Below are 16726 nucleotides of genomic sequence, written 5' to 3'. Positions count from 1 at the left end.
TATCTAAAGATACATTCGATAGTGTGTTAACTATTTTGTTTGTTAACAAAAAAAGACACTGTACAATTTAAAAACAAATCTTACACAGCCTTACATTTGAATTTTTTTCTTTAAAAAGAGTTGTGTACAGGGAAGTTAAATGCTTCATAGACAAGAAAAAAACTGCGATAGAACCAACTTATTCATCATCATCTTCTTCATCTTCATATTCCTCATCCTCTTCATCTTCCTCCTTTTCTTTTTTCTTGCCTTTTTCAGCCTTGACAACTCCCTTTTTTGCTGCATCAGGCTTTCCTTTAGCTCGATATGCAGCAATATCCTTTTCATATTTTTCTTTCAGCTTCGCAGCCTTTTTTCATAAGGCTGCTTGTCATCTGCAGCAGTGTTATTCCACATCTCTCCCAGTTTCTTTGCAATATCACCAATGGACAGGTCAGGATATTCTCCTTTGAGTTCTGGGTGATACTCAGAGCATAACAGGAAAAAGGCTGAAGGAGGCCTCTTGGGTGCATTGGGATCCTTGAACTTCTTTTTTGTCTTCCCTCATTTCTCTCTCATAATGGGCCTTGTCCATCTTTGCCATATCTTCAAATTTTCCTTTCTCTTTAGCATACATGGCCTTCCACCTCTCTGAGCCCTTGTTAGAAAAATCTGAGAAGTTGTTGACTGAAGCATCTGGGTGCTTCTTATGCTCCTCCCAACAAGTTTGCACGAAAAATGCATATGATGACATTTTGCCTCTTGGCTTCTTAGGATCTCCTTTGCCCATGTTTAGTTATTTTTCCTCAGCGAGGCACAGAGTCACCCAGTGCCCATCCAGCTCTCACTTGCCCCAGTGCTGTCTCTATGGAATTCAATGTACTGCAATAGCTCTATTTATTTTTTTAATTTTTTTTTTTTTTGAGACAGGTTTTCACCATTTTCTTCAGTCTTGTCTCGAACTCCTGACCTCGTGATCCACCCATCTTGGCTTCCCAAAGTGCTGTGATTACAGGTGTGAGCCACCATGCTCAGCCAGAAAAGCTCTTTAAACTGATAAACAACTTCAGCAAAGTTTTAGGACACTAAATCAGTAGCATCCCTGTACATCAACAACATCCAAGTCAAAAGCCAAATCAAAAATGTAATTCTGTTCACAATTACCACAAAAAGAATATAGAATATCTAGGAATACAGCTAACCAGGGAAGTGAAAGATCTCTATAACAAGAATGACAAAACACTACTTAAAGAAGTCAGAGATGACACACACAAATGAAAAAATACTTTATGCTGATGAATAGAAAAGATCAATAATATTAAAATGACCAAACTGCCCAAAGACATTTACCAATTTAATGCTACTCCTATCAAACTACCAAAAATATTGTTAACAAGACTAAAAAAGTAACTATTTTAAAATTTATATGGAGCCAAAATGAGCCTGAATAGCCAAGGCAATTTTAAGCAAAAAGAACAAAGCTGGAGGCATTACATTACCCCACTTTAAACCACACTCACTAGAGGGCTACGGTAACCAAAGCAGCATGGTACAAAAACAGACTCATAGACAAATGCAACAGAATAGAGAGCCCAGAAATAATGCCCCACACCTCCAACAATCTGATCTTTGACAAAGCTGACAAGAAGAATGTGGGGAGAATTCCCTGTGTAACAAACGTGCTGGAACAACTAGCTAGCACTATGTAGAAGATTAAAACTGGTCCCCTTCCTTACTATATATATATATAATGAAGATAAATTGAAGACTTAAATGCAAAACTTAAAATTATTTTTAAAACCTTGGAAAATAAATAACCAAGAAAATGCCATTCTAGGCATAGGAACTAGCAAAGATTTTATGAGGAAGATAAAAGGAATTGCAACAAAAACAAAAATAGACAAATGGGACCTAATTAAACTGAAACACTTCTTCACAGCAAAGGAAACTATCAACAGAGTAATCAGACAACATACCAAATAAATAAAAATAGTGGCAAACTATGTTCCTAATAAAGGTTTAATGTCCAGAATTCATAAAGAAGTTAAGCAAGTTTACAAAAAAAATTCATTAAAAAGTAGGCAAAAAAGATGAACAGATTTTTTCAAAAGACAAACATATTGCTAACAAGCATGTGCAAAAAATGCTTACCACTAACCACTACAGAAATTAAAAAATAAATAAATAAAGAGAGATCATCTCACATTCTGATTGCTGTTAGAAAGTCAATAAAAGCCTGAGCATGGTAATCCCAGCACTTTGGGAGTTTAAGGTGGATAGATCACTTAAGGTCATGAGTTTGAGAGCAACCTGGCCAACATGGAGAAACCCCATTCTCACTAAAAATACAAAAATTAGTCAGGCTTGGTGGTGCATATCTGTACTTCCAACTACTTAGGAAACTAAGACACGAGAATCTATTGAACACAGAGGTGAAGGTTAAAATGAGTTGACATCACGCCACTGCATTTCAGCCTGGGTGACAGAGTGAGACTCTGTCTCAAAAACAAAAGTCAGTAACAGATGCTGGCAAGGTTGCAGAGAAAATGGAATGTTTATTTATTTTTCTCTTTTTTTTTTATTTTTTATTTTTTTATAGCACCTGTGAAAAAAATGGAATGTTTATACACTACTGGTAGAAGGGTAAACTAGTTCAACCACTGTGAAAAGCAGTGTGGCAATTCCTCACAGAACTGAAAACAGGATTACTATTTGTTCCAGCAACCTCCAAATTGAATATATACCTAAAGAAATTATTGGCTATCCTTGCTCGGGAGATGTATGGCCGCCGTGTTTTGGGCCGGGTCTGGCGGCAGCGCCTAGCTGTCCGTGCAGCGCTGGAGGACGCAGGCTTTGGCACCGAAGCCCGAAATCAGAACCAACCCAGAGGCTCCCGCCAACGGTCGGGGCCCCTCAGGGACCACCCCTTCCCGGGGCTGCTGCCAAAGAACCTCAGTCGGGAGGAGTTGGTTGATGTGCTGCGGGCAGCCGTGGTGGACCAGAAAGGACCTCTAGTGACACTGAACAAGCCACAGGGTCTTCCAGTGACAGGAAAACCAGGAGAGCTGACATTGCTCTCAGTGCTACCAGAGCTGAGCCAGTCCCTGGGACTTGGGGAGCGGGAGCTCCAGGTTGTCCGAGCATCTGGGAAGGAGACCTCTGGGCTTGTACTCCTCTCCAGCTGTCCCCAGACGACTAGTCGCCTCCAGAAGTTCTTCATTCATGCACGGAGAGCACAGAGGCCCACAGCCACCTACTGTGCTGTCACTAATGGGATCCCAGCTACTTCTGAGGGGAAGATCCAGACTGCCCTGAAACTGGAACACATTGATGGGGTCAACCTTTCAGTTCCAGTGAAGGCCCCATCCCGAAAGGACATCCTGGAAGGTGTCAAGAAGACTCTCAGCCACTTTCGTGTGTTGGCCACAGGCTCTGGCTGTGCCCTGGTCCAGCTGCAGCCGCTGACAGTGTTTGCCAGTCAACTGCAGGTGCACATGGTACTACAGCTCTGCCCTGTGCTTGGGGACCACACATACTCTGCCTGCGTGGGCACTGTCCTGGGCCAGCGATTTCTGCTGCCATCTGAGAGCACCAAGCGCGAAACACAGGTCTTGGATGAAGCCCTCCTCAGACGCCTCCACCTGACCCCCTCCCAGGCTGCCCAGCTGCCCTTGCACCTCCACCTACATCGGCTCCTCCTCCCAGGCACCAGGGCCAGGGACCCCCCCATCGAGCTTCTGGCACCCCTGCCCCCTTATTTCTCCAGGACCCTATGGTGCCTTGGGCTCCGCTTACAATAGTCCTCCCTTTGTTCCTGATTCCTCACACACACACTAGATAGTGAGGATGGGATCTCCGGCCAGGCCCAGGGAGAATAAGGTCAGTGTTCAACGTGCATTCAGGTTTAATCCTGGGCTCTGCAGTCAGACAAACCCAAGATCACATCCTGGACAGGCCACTTGCTTGCTGTGTGGCATTTGGGCAAGTAACTTGACCTCTTTGGACTTGTGATAATAAAAGTTCCTACCTAAAAAAAAATATATATATATATATATATATATAATTCTACCATAAAGGCACATGCATATGCATGTTTATTACAGCACTGTTTGCAATAACAAAGACATAGGCCAGGCACAGTGGCTTATGCCTGTAATCCCAGCACTTTGGAAGGCCAAGGCGGTCAGATCACCTGGGGTCAGGAGTTTGAGATCAGCTTGGTCTACATGGAAAAACCCTGTCTCTACTAAAAATATAAAAATTAGCTGGGTCTGGTGGCACACACCTGTAGTCCCAGCTACTTGGGAGGCTGAGGCAGGACAGTGGCTTAAACCTGGGAGATGGAGGTTTCAATGACCCAAGACCACACCAATGTACTCCAGCCTGGGTGACAGAGTGAGACTCTGACAAAAAAGAAAAAAAAATTGGGGACTCCCACAATGTTCCTCAAGTTCAATAATTAAGTCAAGCTGCTCACAGAACTCAGCACAACAATGTAGTTATGCTTACTAGCTTATCATAAAAAATACCACCCAGGAAAAGTCAAATGGAAGAAATGTATATGACAAAGAGATGGGGAACGATGAAGCACATACATAATCTGGGTAAACAGCTGTGATTAATAAAATTCTTCATTCTTTGTGTTCTCTAGAACAGTTTATGGAAAGAAACACCTTTCCCATTATGACTTACATGGTGTTCCCTTTTCTTATTTATCACATAGCCAGACACAGACTCTGTCAGAAGCATATTGAACCAGAGCAATTCCATTTTGAATAGAGACTTGAGTAGAACAAGGCTGAAACCCACTGGACTGCATTCCCAGATGGTTAGGCATTTTAACTCGTAAGATGAGATAGGAGGTCAGCACAAGATACAGGTCATAAAGACCTGGCTGATAACACAGGTTGTAGTATAGAAGCAGGATAAAACCCACCAAAATTAACATGGTAATGGGAGTGACCTCCAGTCATCATCTCTGCTTACACTCCCACTATGATAGTTTACAAATGCCATGGCAACATCAGGAAGTTACCGTGTAATAGTTTTTAAAGGAGAGGCATAAATATTCTACCCCTTGTTTAGCATATAATCAAGAAATAACCATAAAAATGTGCAACCAGCAACCCTTAGGACTGCTCTGCCTATGTAGTAAGCAATTTTTTTCTTCTTTACTTCTTAATAAACTTACTTTCACTTTACTCTATGGACTCGCCCTGAATTCTTTCTTGAGTGAGATCCAAGAACCCTCACTTGGGTTCTGGATCAGAACTTCTTTCCGATAACATCTTTCTGGCAACCACAACAAAGGGACTATACTGAAGAGACCTCTGACCCAAAGGAAAATCATCTGTGTGCACCAACTGGCTGACTTTGGGGGAGTGGGGTGCATATACCTGAGTAAAGGATAAGACTGGATTAGAGGCATAATTTAGGGGAATTATTCTCTCTCAAGAGTGGGTTAAAGGCTTCTCTTAATAAAAAGCAAGGATGCTTGACTGAATTTGAATTTGAGGCCCAACATAGAAAGGTTATATTCCTTCCTAAGATTTAGAAAGTTAGAGATTTCCCTCAGTAAAATCCTTCTCAGCTAAGAACAGGTTTGACACTGAGATATTCATTGCTATTCTCTTTGGATTAGTCTGTCTTGCACTCTTTGCTGATGCTATGAGTGACAGAATTAGGCATCTACAGGACCATGTGACATGGGAATCTTTTTCTCCTCCAAAAAAGAAATTTAAGTACTAATGGGACTGCTGGAAAAAATCTCTTTGCTACCAAGAAGTGACCACCTAAACTTATTATCCCTGCAATGGGAAGGTCTTTCTCTGGCCCCCTGAGCTCTTTGCCTTCCCCACCCTGCCACAGGCAATGCTTTTGGTCTCTTTTCCCTTTTTTTATCTTATCTATTACACAGAGTAACGATCTTGCCCAGAGACCACCAGTTAAAACTTCTGATCAGAGGCTGGATTAACAATGACAGGGCCCAACTGGGGACAAGTTTAAGTCTTGCCAGTTTGATACCAGTTGCTAAGCAGAGTAGCTAATGTCTATGTTTGTTACACATATTTTGCTCTGGCCAGAAGAGAAAAAGATAATTTTCCTTTGTGTTGTGGCTTGGCCCCCAGGGCTGTGGTACACTCAGCCATGTCACTAGGGCCACTCAGGGAAAGGGAACCCAGAAGCCTGGCATGCTGGAAAAAGAGTGAAAAAAAAATTTTTTTTTTTAAAGATGGGGTTTCACCATGATGGCCAGGCTAGTCTTGAACTCCTGACCTCAGGTGATCCACCCACCTAGGCCTCCCAAAGTGCTAGGATTACAGGCATGAGCCACCATGCCTGGCCAAGAGTAAAAATTTCTTACCAGACTTCTGCCCTCTCTCTATTCAAGGTGATTAAATTAATGGTAAAAAAAAAAAAATTACTGTTTATCTCCTATGTACCATTCTAACTAAGAAAATGCATTTGTGAGGCTAGTCTTAAGCTGTGACATACCTGTTGTACTTTGTGCTATATATCTGTCTTTCTGTATTGTTCTGTCATTAAGGGGGTACCTTAGGATAGAATGCAGGCCTAGGACCCCTTAAGGCTGCTGTTCAGGTTGGTCCAGCAAAGTGCTCAGTCATGTCCTTGGATACTTGACCTTCTGACCACATAACAGTCCTTTCTCTTGGTCTCCACCATTAATGGTGGCCCAGCTTCAGGGTTCAATTCCCAGCTTAGGGAACAAGTACTTTCTTGTTTGATATTTGGGTGACCTTTACCATTTGTTGATTCTCTTCCTCTCCAGGAACCATCTTGCATTTTCCTTTTTCAGAAAATATGTGAAGTTACTTTAGTAAAACTAAAAAGTCAGAGATATTGGCTGTTTGACCTGACTAAACTCTGGTAATAAGAAATTTAAAAGGACTTTTTAAGAGAGCACTATGGTTAAAAGTCAGCTTAATTAAAAGCAGATATTCAAGCTCTAACAGTCTGGAACTCCTTAGGAAAAACAGAAGAGGTGTGACAGACCCTGTTTTGGGTAACACTCCTTTTTTCTCATGAAACCCCAGGAATTAAAAGTGGATAGATCATTCTCAAAATCTAAGTTTCTGTTCTGTTCTGCATTGTATTATCTGATGTTTCTGACTTTTGGAGTATCAAAAAGTACTTCACATTATAAAAGAACTTCAGCTTGTAATAACTAGGTGAGAAATATACTTTTGAAATGGCTAATGAGAGTTATGGGGAAATACTCAGCTCTTCACATTTGGATCAGAGAAACATACTTTTGACCACCTAGAAAGTATGGAGGTATTCACACTCCACACTGAGAAATAAGACTTCCCTTGGAATAAACTGATTCTCTCCTATTTAGATCCAAGATCTGATGTAAAAAATGGGATGCTTAATTTAGGGGAATCTGTTTTGTTTTCCAGCTCTGTTTACTGATTAAGCCATAGAAACCTAAGCTTTCCTGGGCTCCACCCTGAATCCAGTAATCCAATTCAGAAACTGACAGGCTGGATGCAGTGGCTGGTGCCTATAATCTCAGCACTTTGGTAGGGCAAGGCAGGTGGATCACCTGAGATCAGGAATTAGAGACCAACCTTATCAACATGGAGAAACACTGTCTCTACTAAAAATACAAAATTAGTTGGGCATGGTGATGCATGCCTGTAGTCCCAGCTACTCAGGAAGCTGAGGCAGGAGAATCACTTGAACCCAGGAGGCGGAGGTTGCAGTGAGCTGCGATTGAGCCATTGCACTCCAGTCTAGGTAACAAGAGAGAAACACCATTAAAAAAAAAAAAAAGCTGACAAACAAAAACCTTACAACTGCTGAATCTTCTGTCTGTGTATTTATATGTGTTGTGTGTATGATATGGAAGAATTCTGATTAATTGGTTTTAAAATAATAAGAGCTGAAATCAAATATCTTGTCCAAAAAGTATAAAGTGTAATGCCTTTTAGTTCATGTGACAAATAATCATTTGGAAGTAAAAACACTTTTAAAGATCATAGAGAAAATAAAAATGTCTTCAAAATATAAAAATTGGTTCCAAATTATATAGGTCAGATATTGGATTTACCAAATACTTTATGGTCATAAATTGGTTCTATGACTTTTAAAAATTGTTCAATTTACCTATCTTGAAGACATTAAATTATAAATAAGGCCTTGGGACATATGAAATTAGCCATACCCCCTAAATATACAAAGTTTATAAAGAAAAGAGATTTTGGCCAGATGCAGTGGCTCACACTGGTAATCCCAGCACTTTGGGAAGTCAAGGCAGGCAAATCACCTGAGGTCAGGAGTTTGAGACCAGCCTGGCCAACATGGCAAAACCCCATCTCTACAAAAAATACAAGAATTAGCCAGGCATGGTAGTAGGTGCCTGTAATCCCAGCTACTCGGTAGGCTGAGGCAGAAGAACTTGTTGAACCCGGGAGGCAGATGTTGCAGTGAGCCGAGATCACAAATGAATCTTAAAGAAAAGATCTTAGATAGTAAATTATTATCCTAAAATAAAATGACTTGTTATTTAAAAAGAGAGATGTTTAGGACAAATAAGAAAGTCTAAACATATTGTAGATGATCTGCGTAAGTCATGAAGTAATTCATTAAAGGAAATTTATGCAAGAAACATTATATAACTTAAAGGTCATTAGGCCTCTTAAAGATGTCACAAAATGCCACTATGACTCTTCACTGTACAACCTGCCTGCTTTACAGCCTGTGACACATCAAGTTAGGCATCTACCCTGACTATTAATACACTGGAGTCAGACCTTATATACACTTCTGTCTGTGTCCCAGACTCCACGTCTAGTATTCAATTAAAATCCCTTACTTACCAAAGTTTTCACCAAAACTAAAGGTGCTAAGAGTTAACATTGTAATATGTAATTTTGACTATGAAAAAACAGTTTTACACGCAAGGTATACAGAGAAAGTGAAAGGTTTTTTTTATAAAACGTCATAAGAAAACATGGAAATGTGGATTTTTTCACCTAGATTAAAAGGTTAAAGAATTTTTTTTTTTTTTTTTTTTTGAGATGGAGTTTCGCTCTTACCCAGGCTGGAGTGCAATGGCACGATCTCGGCTCACCGCAACCTCCGTCTCCTGGGTTCAAGCAATTCTCCTGCCTCAGCCTCCCGAGTAGCTGGGACTACAGGCACGCGCCACCATGCCCAGCTAATTTTTGTATTTTTAGTAGAGACGGGGTTTCACCATGTTGACCAGGATGGTCTCGATCTCTTGACCTCGTGATCCACCCGTCTCAGCCACCCAAAGTGCTGGGATTATAGGCGTGAGCCACCGCGCCCGGCCAAGAATTGTTTTAAATTAGAAAGAATAAAACTGAAGGTTTAAACAAACTGTGAAAGATTTGTTAAAATTTAATTACAAAAGAGTTTCTGTATATGAACATATTGACTAAAGTTAAATGGGTACTATTCAGTTTTTCTATAAAGTGAACGTTAAGATAAAAATGACAGCTTCTCTTAAAGCACTGATTTACTCTTTAACAACAAGGACTTTGTGAAGAGTTACAAAAGATTTATGAGAATATTACCTTATGATCAAACATTAAAATTGGATAGATTTGTCTAGAAAGATTCATTAAGAATTGGGTTTGGGCCGGGTGTGGTGGCTCATGCCTGTAATCCCAGCAATTTGAGAGGCTGAGGTGGGTCGATCACCTGAGGTCATGAGCTCGAGACCATCCTGGTCAACATGATAAAACCCTGTCTTTAAAAAAAAAAAAAAAAAAAGAATTGGGTTTGACATCAATAATACACAAAGATAATAGTAAATTTTGGCTCATTTAGTATAAAAAACCACACAGAAAACATGGTCAAATCTGAAATAATGTTTCACTATTATTGGACTATGTTGCGTAAATATGTTATTGGTATGTGTTCCAAAACTATGGGAAACTCCTGTAATTCTAATATGACTAAGTGTACATCATTAATAATCATAATTGTTACATAAAATTTTTGTATGCCACAGATCTAACCAAATTTCCTTCTCAATCAGTTTTTTTCTTTTTTTACTGTGACTGCACTAAGACTTTGACATCCAGACAGTCATCTTCTGTTGATCCTCTTCAGAAGATGATTTATAGTTAACTTAAGACTTTGACAGGCTGGGCGCGGTGGCTCATGCCTGTAATCCCAGCACTTTGGGAGGCCGAGGAGGGTGGATCACGAGGTCAAGAGATCGAGACCATCCTGGTCAACATGGTGAAACCCTGTCTCTACTAAAAATACAAAAAATTAGCTGGGCATGGTGGCACTTACCTGTAATCCCAGCTACTTAGGAGGCTGAGGCAGGAGAATTGCCTGAACCCAGGAGGCGGAGGTTGCGGTGAACCGAGATCGCGCCATTGCCAGCCTGGGTAGCCATTGCCAGCCTGGGTAACAAGAGCGAAACTCTGTCTCAAAAAAAAAAAAAAAAAAAAAAAAAGACTTTGACAGATTTTTTTTTTTAAAGAGTCTCACTCTTACCCAGGCTGGAGTGGAGTGGCATGATCTCGACTCACTACAACCTCTGCCCCCAGGTTCAAGCGATTCTCCAGCCTGAGCCACTCAAATAGCTGGGATTACAGGCACACGCTGCCACACCCAGATAATTTTTGTATTTTAACTAGAGACAGAATTTTGCCATTTTGGCCAGGCTGGTCTCAAACACTTGATCTCAAGTAATCCACCTGGCTCAGCCTCCCAAAGTGCTAGGATTACAGGCATGAGCCACTACATCTGTTCAACACATGTTCTTAAATGCAAGTTTGTGATGACTTTAGAAATTGTGACATTAGAATAGAGAAAAAACTTTTAGTATTTATGGAGAACTAAAATGTTCATGACTATCAAACAGAATAGGAATTAACTGAATGGACTGAACTAATAGAAGACTGAAGTAATATTTTTGACTTTGCATAAAACATCACTGATCCTTTGGTTTGTTTCTCACAGTCAAGAAAACTCTTGACCAGGCATGGTAGCTCACGCCTGTAATTCCAACACTTTGGGAGGCTGAGGCAGGTGGGTCACCTGAGGTTGGGATTTTGAGATCAGCCTCACCAATATGGAGAAACTCTGTCTCTACTAAAAATACAAAATTAGCCAGGCGTGGTGGCATATGTCTGTAATCCCAGCTACTGGGGAGGCTGAGGCAAAAGAATTGCTTGAACCCAGGAGGCAAAGGTTGCAGTGAACCGAGATCACGTCATTGCACTCCAGCATTGCACTCCAGCCTGGGCAACAAGAGCGAAACTCCATCTCCAAAAAAAAAGAAGAAAACTCTGAATAGTTAGGCAAAAATATCATCACCCCTATTCAGCATGAAGTAGTTATGGAAAATGAATCTTCATCCCTCTACAATCCTTAGGATTAAGGGTGCCCTTGTAAAAAAGAGGGGGAAGATGTCAGAGGTAGACGGAACCAGAGCAAATCTATTTTGAATAGGGGCTGGGTAAAATAGGGCTGAGATTGACTGGGCTGCATTCCTGGGTGGTTAAGCATTCTAGGTAACAGGATAGAATAGAATGTCAGCACAAGATACAAGTCATAAAGACCTTGCAGATAAAACAGTCTGCAGTAAGGAAGTCAAACAAAATCCACCAAATCTAAGCTGTAACGAGAGTGACCTCTGGTCGCCCTCACTGCTACACTGCTACCAGCATCATAACAATATACAAATGCAATGGAAATATCAGGAAGTTACCCTATGTGGTCTAAAATTGGGAGGCATAAATAATCCACCCCTTGTTTAACATATAATCCAGAAATAAAGATAACAATGTGCAACCAGCATTTCTTGGGGCTGCTCTGCCTATGGAGTAAGCCATTCTTTTATTTTTTTACTTTCTTAATAATTTTTTTTTTACTTTACTGTATGGACTCACCCTGAATTTTTTCTTGACAGAAATCCAAGAACCCTCTTGTGGGGCTTGAATTGGGACCTCTTTTTGATAAGAACTCTGAACATTTTCTTCTTTTTCCCATTAAAAGAATCAGCTGAATTTGTCTTCAGTGGTCTGAAGAAAATTTTTCACAGGCTCCAGAACTTTGAACTATTCTCAGTCTGAGTTGACATACAACCTCATTTTATGTCTCTTCTAAGAGCATGCTGACGTTACAGAACATTCTCTAATCTAAAATCTGATTTTTCACCCTTCATTTGCCATTCTCCTCTCACCTCTCTAATCTTGTTTGCTGCTCCCTAGAAAAAAAAAGCCCTTGTCTGCCTACTTCCACCTTCCAGGTTCAAGCAATTCTGCCTCAGCCTCCCTAATAACTGGAATTACAGGCATGTGCCGCCATGCCTGGCTAATTTTTTATTTTCAGTAGAGATGGGGTTTCTTCATGTTGATCAGGCTAGTCTCAAATTCCCAACCTCAGGTGATCCGCCCACCTCAGCCCCACAAAGTGCTGAAATTACAGGTGTGAGCCACTACATCTGACCCTTGAAGTTTTTAAAAATTGGTACTTTTTCCTGTTGCAATACTCCTTGTGAATTCAATTTTTTTAAAAAATAAATCTAACTTTGTTTTATATTCCAAAGCCTAGAAACTGCTTCAAAACAAAAACAACTTCATCACCAGTAAGACCCTCTCAGTCCTCTTTCATCTTAACCTTAACTGCATTTACCTGTAGGTCCCTAGCTTTCCAGGGCTCTGTCAGCAGTAAGGCTTCTTCCATAACTGGGGTGAGCAGGCTGAGACATCTGCAGGAAAGGCATCCCAGAAAAAAATTAACTGTGCTTTTAAAAACCTCCTTTTGGCCGGGTGTGGTGGCTCACACCTGTAATCCAAGCACTCTGGAAGCTAAGGCGGGTGGATCACCTGAGGTCGGGAGTTCAAGACCAGCCTGACCAACATGGTGAAAAAAAAACCTCCTTTTGTGTCCAGGCACAGTGGCTCAAGCCTGTAATCCCAGCACTTTGGGAGGCCGAGGTGGGCAGATCACGAGGTCAAGAGATCGAGACCATGCTGGCTAACATGGTGAAACCCAGTCTCTACTAAAAATACAAAAATTAGCTGGGCATGGTGGCATGCACTTGCAGTCCCAGGTACTTGGGAGGCTGAGGCAGGAGAATTGCTTGAGGCGGAGGTTGCAGTGAGCTGAGATTGTGCCACTGCACTCCAGCCAGGCGCCTGGCAACAGAGTGAGACTGTCTCAAAAAAAACCTCCTTTTGCAAGCTCACTATTAGCCTTAGCTCTTAGTCACTGGGCTTGATTCAATTTCCATGTTAGTTACTCACTTGGTTTTTGAAACAACTTGTTTGAAAAATTCAGCAAAATTGCTCAAACACAGTGTTCAAATAAGGGAAGGAAATTTTAAAGTACTTACATTTTATACCTCAATAAGAAAAGCAAAAGTATCTATTCCTATTAGACAATATGTTATTTTACTGTTTTTATTAAAAATCATGTAGTAAACGATTAGTCTTATAGAAATACTTCTAGGTGGTACCAAGTTTCATCTCATAAAATTTAGCATGAAACTCAGAAATCAAGATAACACGATTTGAACAGAGATATCCACTGTCACAAATTTACCCTGCAGAAAGAGGAACTGATGTTTACATGAATATATGTAACTCACCAATTATCTACCACATTTTCTCATGAAAATGTATTAATTTTCCCCAGCCAAAAAAGAAGAGAGATTTTCCCTATTCTTTTCCTCAGTAGCTAGCATTCTAAAAACTAAGCCTTGGAATTCTGTTTGAACTCACCCAGCCATTAAAAAAAACAAAACAAAACAAAACAAAAAACCTCTGGGAAAGAAAAAGGTAAATGAGAATTTTTTTTTCTTTTCTTTTTTACAGTGAGCTGAGTTTTTCATGCAGCAGGTAATGAGAATTTTTAACAAATGAAATATATAATTAGACTTCTTTTTTCTAAAACCCACCTCTTTTATGCCCTCTGTAAATATTTTCCTAACGGCTGGGCATGGTGGCTCATGCCTGTAATCCCAGCATTTTGAGAGTCCCAGGCAGGCAGATTATCCCAGGTCAGGAGATCAAGAGCAGCCTAGCCAACACTGTGAAACCCTATCTTTACTAAAAAAAAAAAAAAAATACATATATATATATACACATATATAAAATATATATATTATATTTATATTATATTATATTTATATTATATTATATATAAATTATATTTATATTATATATATTATATAAATATATATATTTATATATATATACAAAATACATATATATATTATATATATACATATATATATATATATATATATATTAGCCGGGCATCATGGTTTGTCCCTGTAATCCCAGGTACTCAGGAGGCTGAGGCAGTAGAATCACTTGAACCTGAGAGGTGGAGATTGCAGTGAGCTGAGATCTTGCCACTGCATTTCATCCTGGCAACAAAAGTGAAACTGTCTAAAAAAAAAATTCTACCTTTCAAGGCCTACTAATATAATGCAATTTACAGCTAAAAAACTGAGGTCAAAATCAGTAAACAAATATTTTCAAGGTGAAAAACCCGGGGTGACAAACCTAGGCAGTGCTGATTAAAAAACAGATGTGTCTGACTTATGTTTCAAGTCAGGCCATTCAATCACTTGAGAGATTCTTCCACTCAGTCCTGCTCACTTATGTGCTGAAGAACCACACATTCGGGAGACCCTGCATTATGCCCCAGTGACTGCCCCAGGGGCATTTTACTTTGGAAGTTCTTACACCATCTCACTGGAGTCACTTTTTGGTTGTTGGTTTGGCCTTTTGGGACACTATTTTTCTTTCGTCATATTTATTTCATTATCTTTCTGCACCCTTAGAGAATCCAGGGGGCAGAGATTATTTCTGTGTTTTCCCCTCAGTACCAGTATCTGATTGGCTGACCAGCAATGTGTGCCCTAGAAGTAAAAGCTGGGTTTGGTGTAGACAATTTTAATGTCTCAGGGGTTACCTTTTCAAAAAAAAGAGTACACCAGAAAATTCCTCTCAGGCCCAGGGCATCCACTTGCTCCCTTGAGAGGATACATTCCATACCTCAGGTTGTCCTATGGGAGAAAATAACCCAGAAGCTGATATTCCCTAGACACTTTAGCTGACAGAACCATGGTGGATATCTTGGTTTATCCCAGACAGTACTGAAACCCAGGACCAGAAAAAAAACTAAAGGGTGGCTGAGGACACATCACCTCATAAAGATTCCAAAGGATAACCTTGACCCAAAACATTCTAACAAGATCTCTGTGCCTAGAGAAGATGTAAGGAGAAGAGGCACAAAGAGTTTTTACAATACGGCGTCAGGGGATTATTCTTTGCTTTCTTCTCATGGGTAATATTTACAAACAGATAACAAACCTTTTTAAAACCATCATTTAATGCTTTGCAAAAAATAGTTAATTAAAATACGATATAGAAAAGTACATTAAGAGACAAATAGCTTATAATGTAAATTAGGGAGGACAAGCTGGCATTTGGGAACGCCAGATGAAACTGGAAATTTAGTATCTTACTACAAGCCAGAGTGAGGCTGGAGAAACGGGATAGCGGTTAGACTTAAGATACTGCTTGGGACACAGGTGAAAAATGCAACAGAAAATCAGTTTCCCATGGAGTGTGAAAATAATTAAGTGGCAGGCAATTAGACTGAGGTGTCTCTAGTCCCCGGATTCCTACTTTTAAAAAAATCTAACCGGGGTGCATGTTTTAGTGAATAACTGCATTGAGAGAAATAAAATTCAGCCTTAACCAACTATAAACTGCCAATTAACCTCTGGTTACATAATCAGGACATTTTCACCTTTATTGTACAAATGAAGAAACTACATAACTGTACCTAACCAATTACCGAATTTTGTTTTCTTCATCATGCAGTTTATAAAACTCCTTCAAGCCCCGTCCATGAACCACAAATTACAAACGACAGCCGGTTGCTCGAAAATTTTTGAATCACTCTTTGATTAAATTATTTAATGTTTTTAGGGTAACTTCCATACATTAACAGAAGAAAAGAGGAACTGGGAACCCCACAGACCAAAACTCTTCACACTCATGGAACCCGCACCCGGAGTCAGGATTCTCCCCTGAGTACCCTTTTGTGGTCCCTGCACAATCTGGAAGAGACGCGATGCTGCGGGTGCAGAGCTGCTCAGAGATGACTCCAGACCAGGGCACAGTCAGTGCACAGGGAAGAGACCGTACACCAGGAACGGGTGTAAGCACAGCCGCCATCTTATGGTTGAAGGGACTGAAGCCGAGCTGGGCAAAGAGAACTCGGGGCACAGATTGTGGAGCTGACTGCGGGGAGGCCTGAGTCCTGCCACAGCCACTTCCCATCGGTTCCAACCAACCCCTTCCCTTCTCTTGGAATGTCGGACTGGCATGCTCACCATTTCTGAACTGCCAAGGGGTCCTGGCGTTGTAGCTGTGGATCGCCCAATAGCTGCAGGTCACAGGGCCATAGAGACTGGGCTTCTAGGAGCAGAAGACACAGAGAAGAGAAACCCAGACTTGGAGCTCCGGCTGCAGCAAGAGACAAAGGCCCCGCCACATCCCGGAAGCCTTCCTGTCTGCTCCAGCCGCGTGCCTGATTGGATGAGTCCCAGCTCAGCGTCGCTGATTGGATAACGTTTAAAACCCCACCTTCTCAGGCCCTGAGTGACGGAAGATATCAGATTCTAAACTGAGTGAAGAAAACTGACAGCCTATGCTGCAGCCTTTTCAGGCAGGCGCTTTCTCCCTGAGCAGAGCCCGGCCCACCACAGAAA

General features: G+C 40.8%; 2 protein-coding genes and 1 pseudogene across 11 annotated transcripts in view; 1 reads left to right on the top strand and 2 right to left on the bottom strand.

Annotated features, from left to right (window-relative positions):
- Positions 1 to 242, bottom strand: part of LOC105710979 (zinc finger protein 431-like) — a 20865-nt gene extending 20623 nt beyond the window's left edge. Inside the window, 1 exon segment of the mRNA XM_064381569.1 lies at positions 95 to 242. Within this exon segment, the coding sequence (XP_064237639.1) occupies positions 95 to 148 (54 nt within the window). The 5' untranslated portion in view covers positions 149 to 242.
- The window catches only part of LOC135276766 (mitochondrial mRNA pseudouridine synthase RPUSD3), a 132667-nt gene that overhangs the window by 40093 nt on the left and 75848 nt on the right, over positions 1 to 16726 (top strand). For 6 of the 10 annotated variants that reach the window (XM_064381580.1, XM_064381582.1, XM_064381579.1 and 3 more), the window contains one exon: positions 2579 to 5180. In XM_064381580.1, the coding sequence (XP_064237650.1) occupies positions 2757 to 3779 (1023 nt within the window). In that variant the 5' untranslated portion in view covers positions 2579 to 2756 and the 3' untranslated portion in view covers positions 3780 to 5180. Of the gene's footprint in view, positions 1 to 2578; positions 5181 to 15941 lie in introns of those variants that run through there. The other 4 variants (XR_010344317.1, XR_010344315.1, XR_010344313.1 and 1 more) reach the window with 1 other exon arrangement.
- Positions 179 to 16520, bottom strand: LOC105710981 (high mobility group protein B1-like; annotated as a pseudogene).

The sequence above is a fragment of the Aotus nancymaae genome, unplaced genomic scaffold (assembly GCF_030222135.1).
Source record: "Aotus nancymaae isolate 86718 unplaced genomic scaffold, 86718_ANA_hifiasm-v0.15.2.pri h1tg000028l, whole genome shotgun sequence".
Classification (NCBI taxonomy): Eukaryota; Metazoa; Chordata; class Mammalia; order Primates; family Aotidae; genus Aotus; species Aotus nancymaae.
The sequence above is the reverse complement of the archived record's forward strand: the minus strand, read 5'-3'. Positions and strand labels throughout refer to the sequence as shown.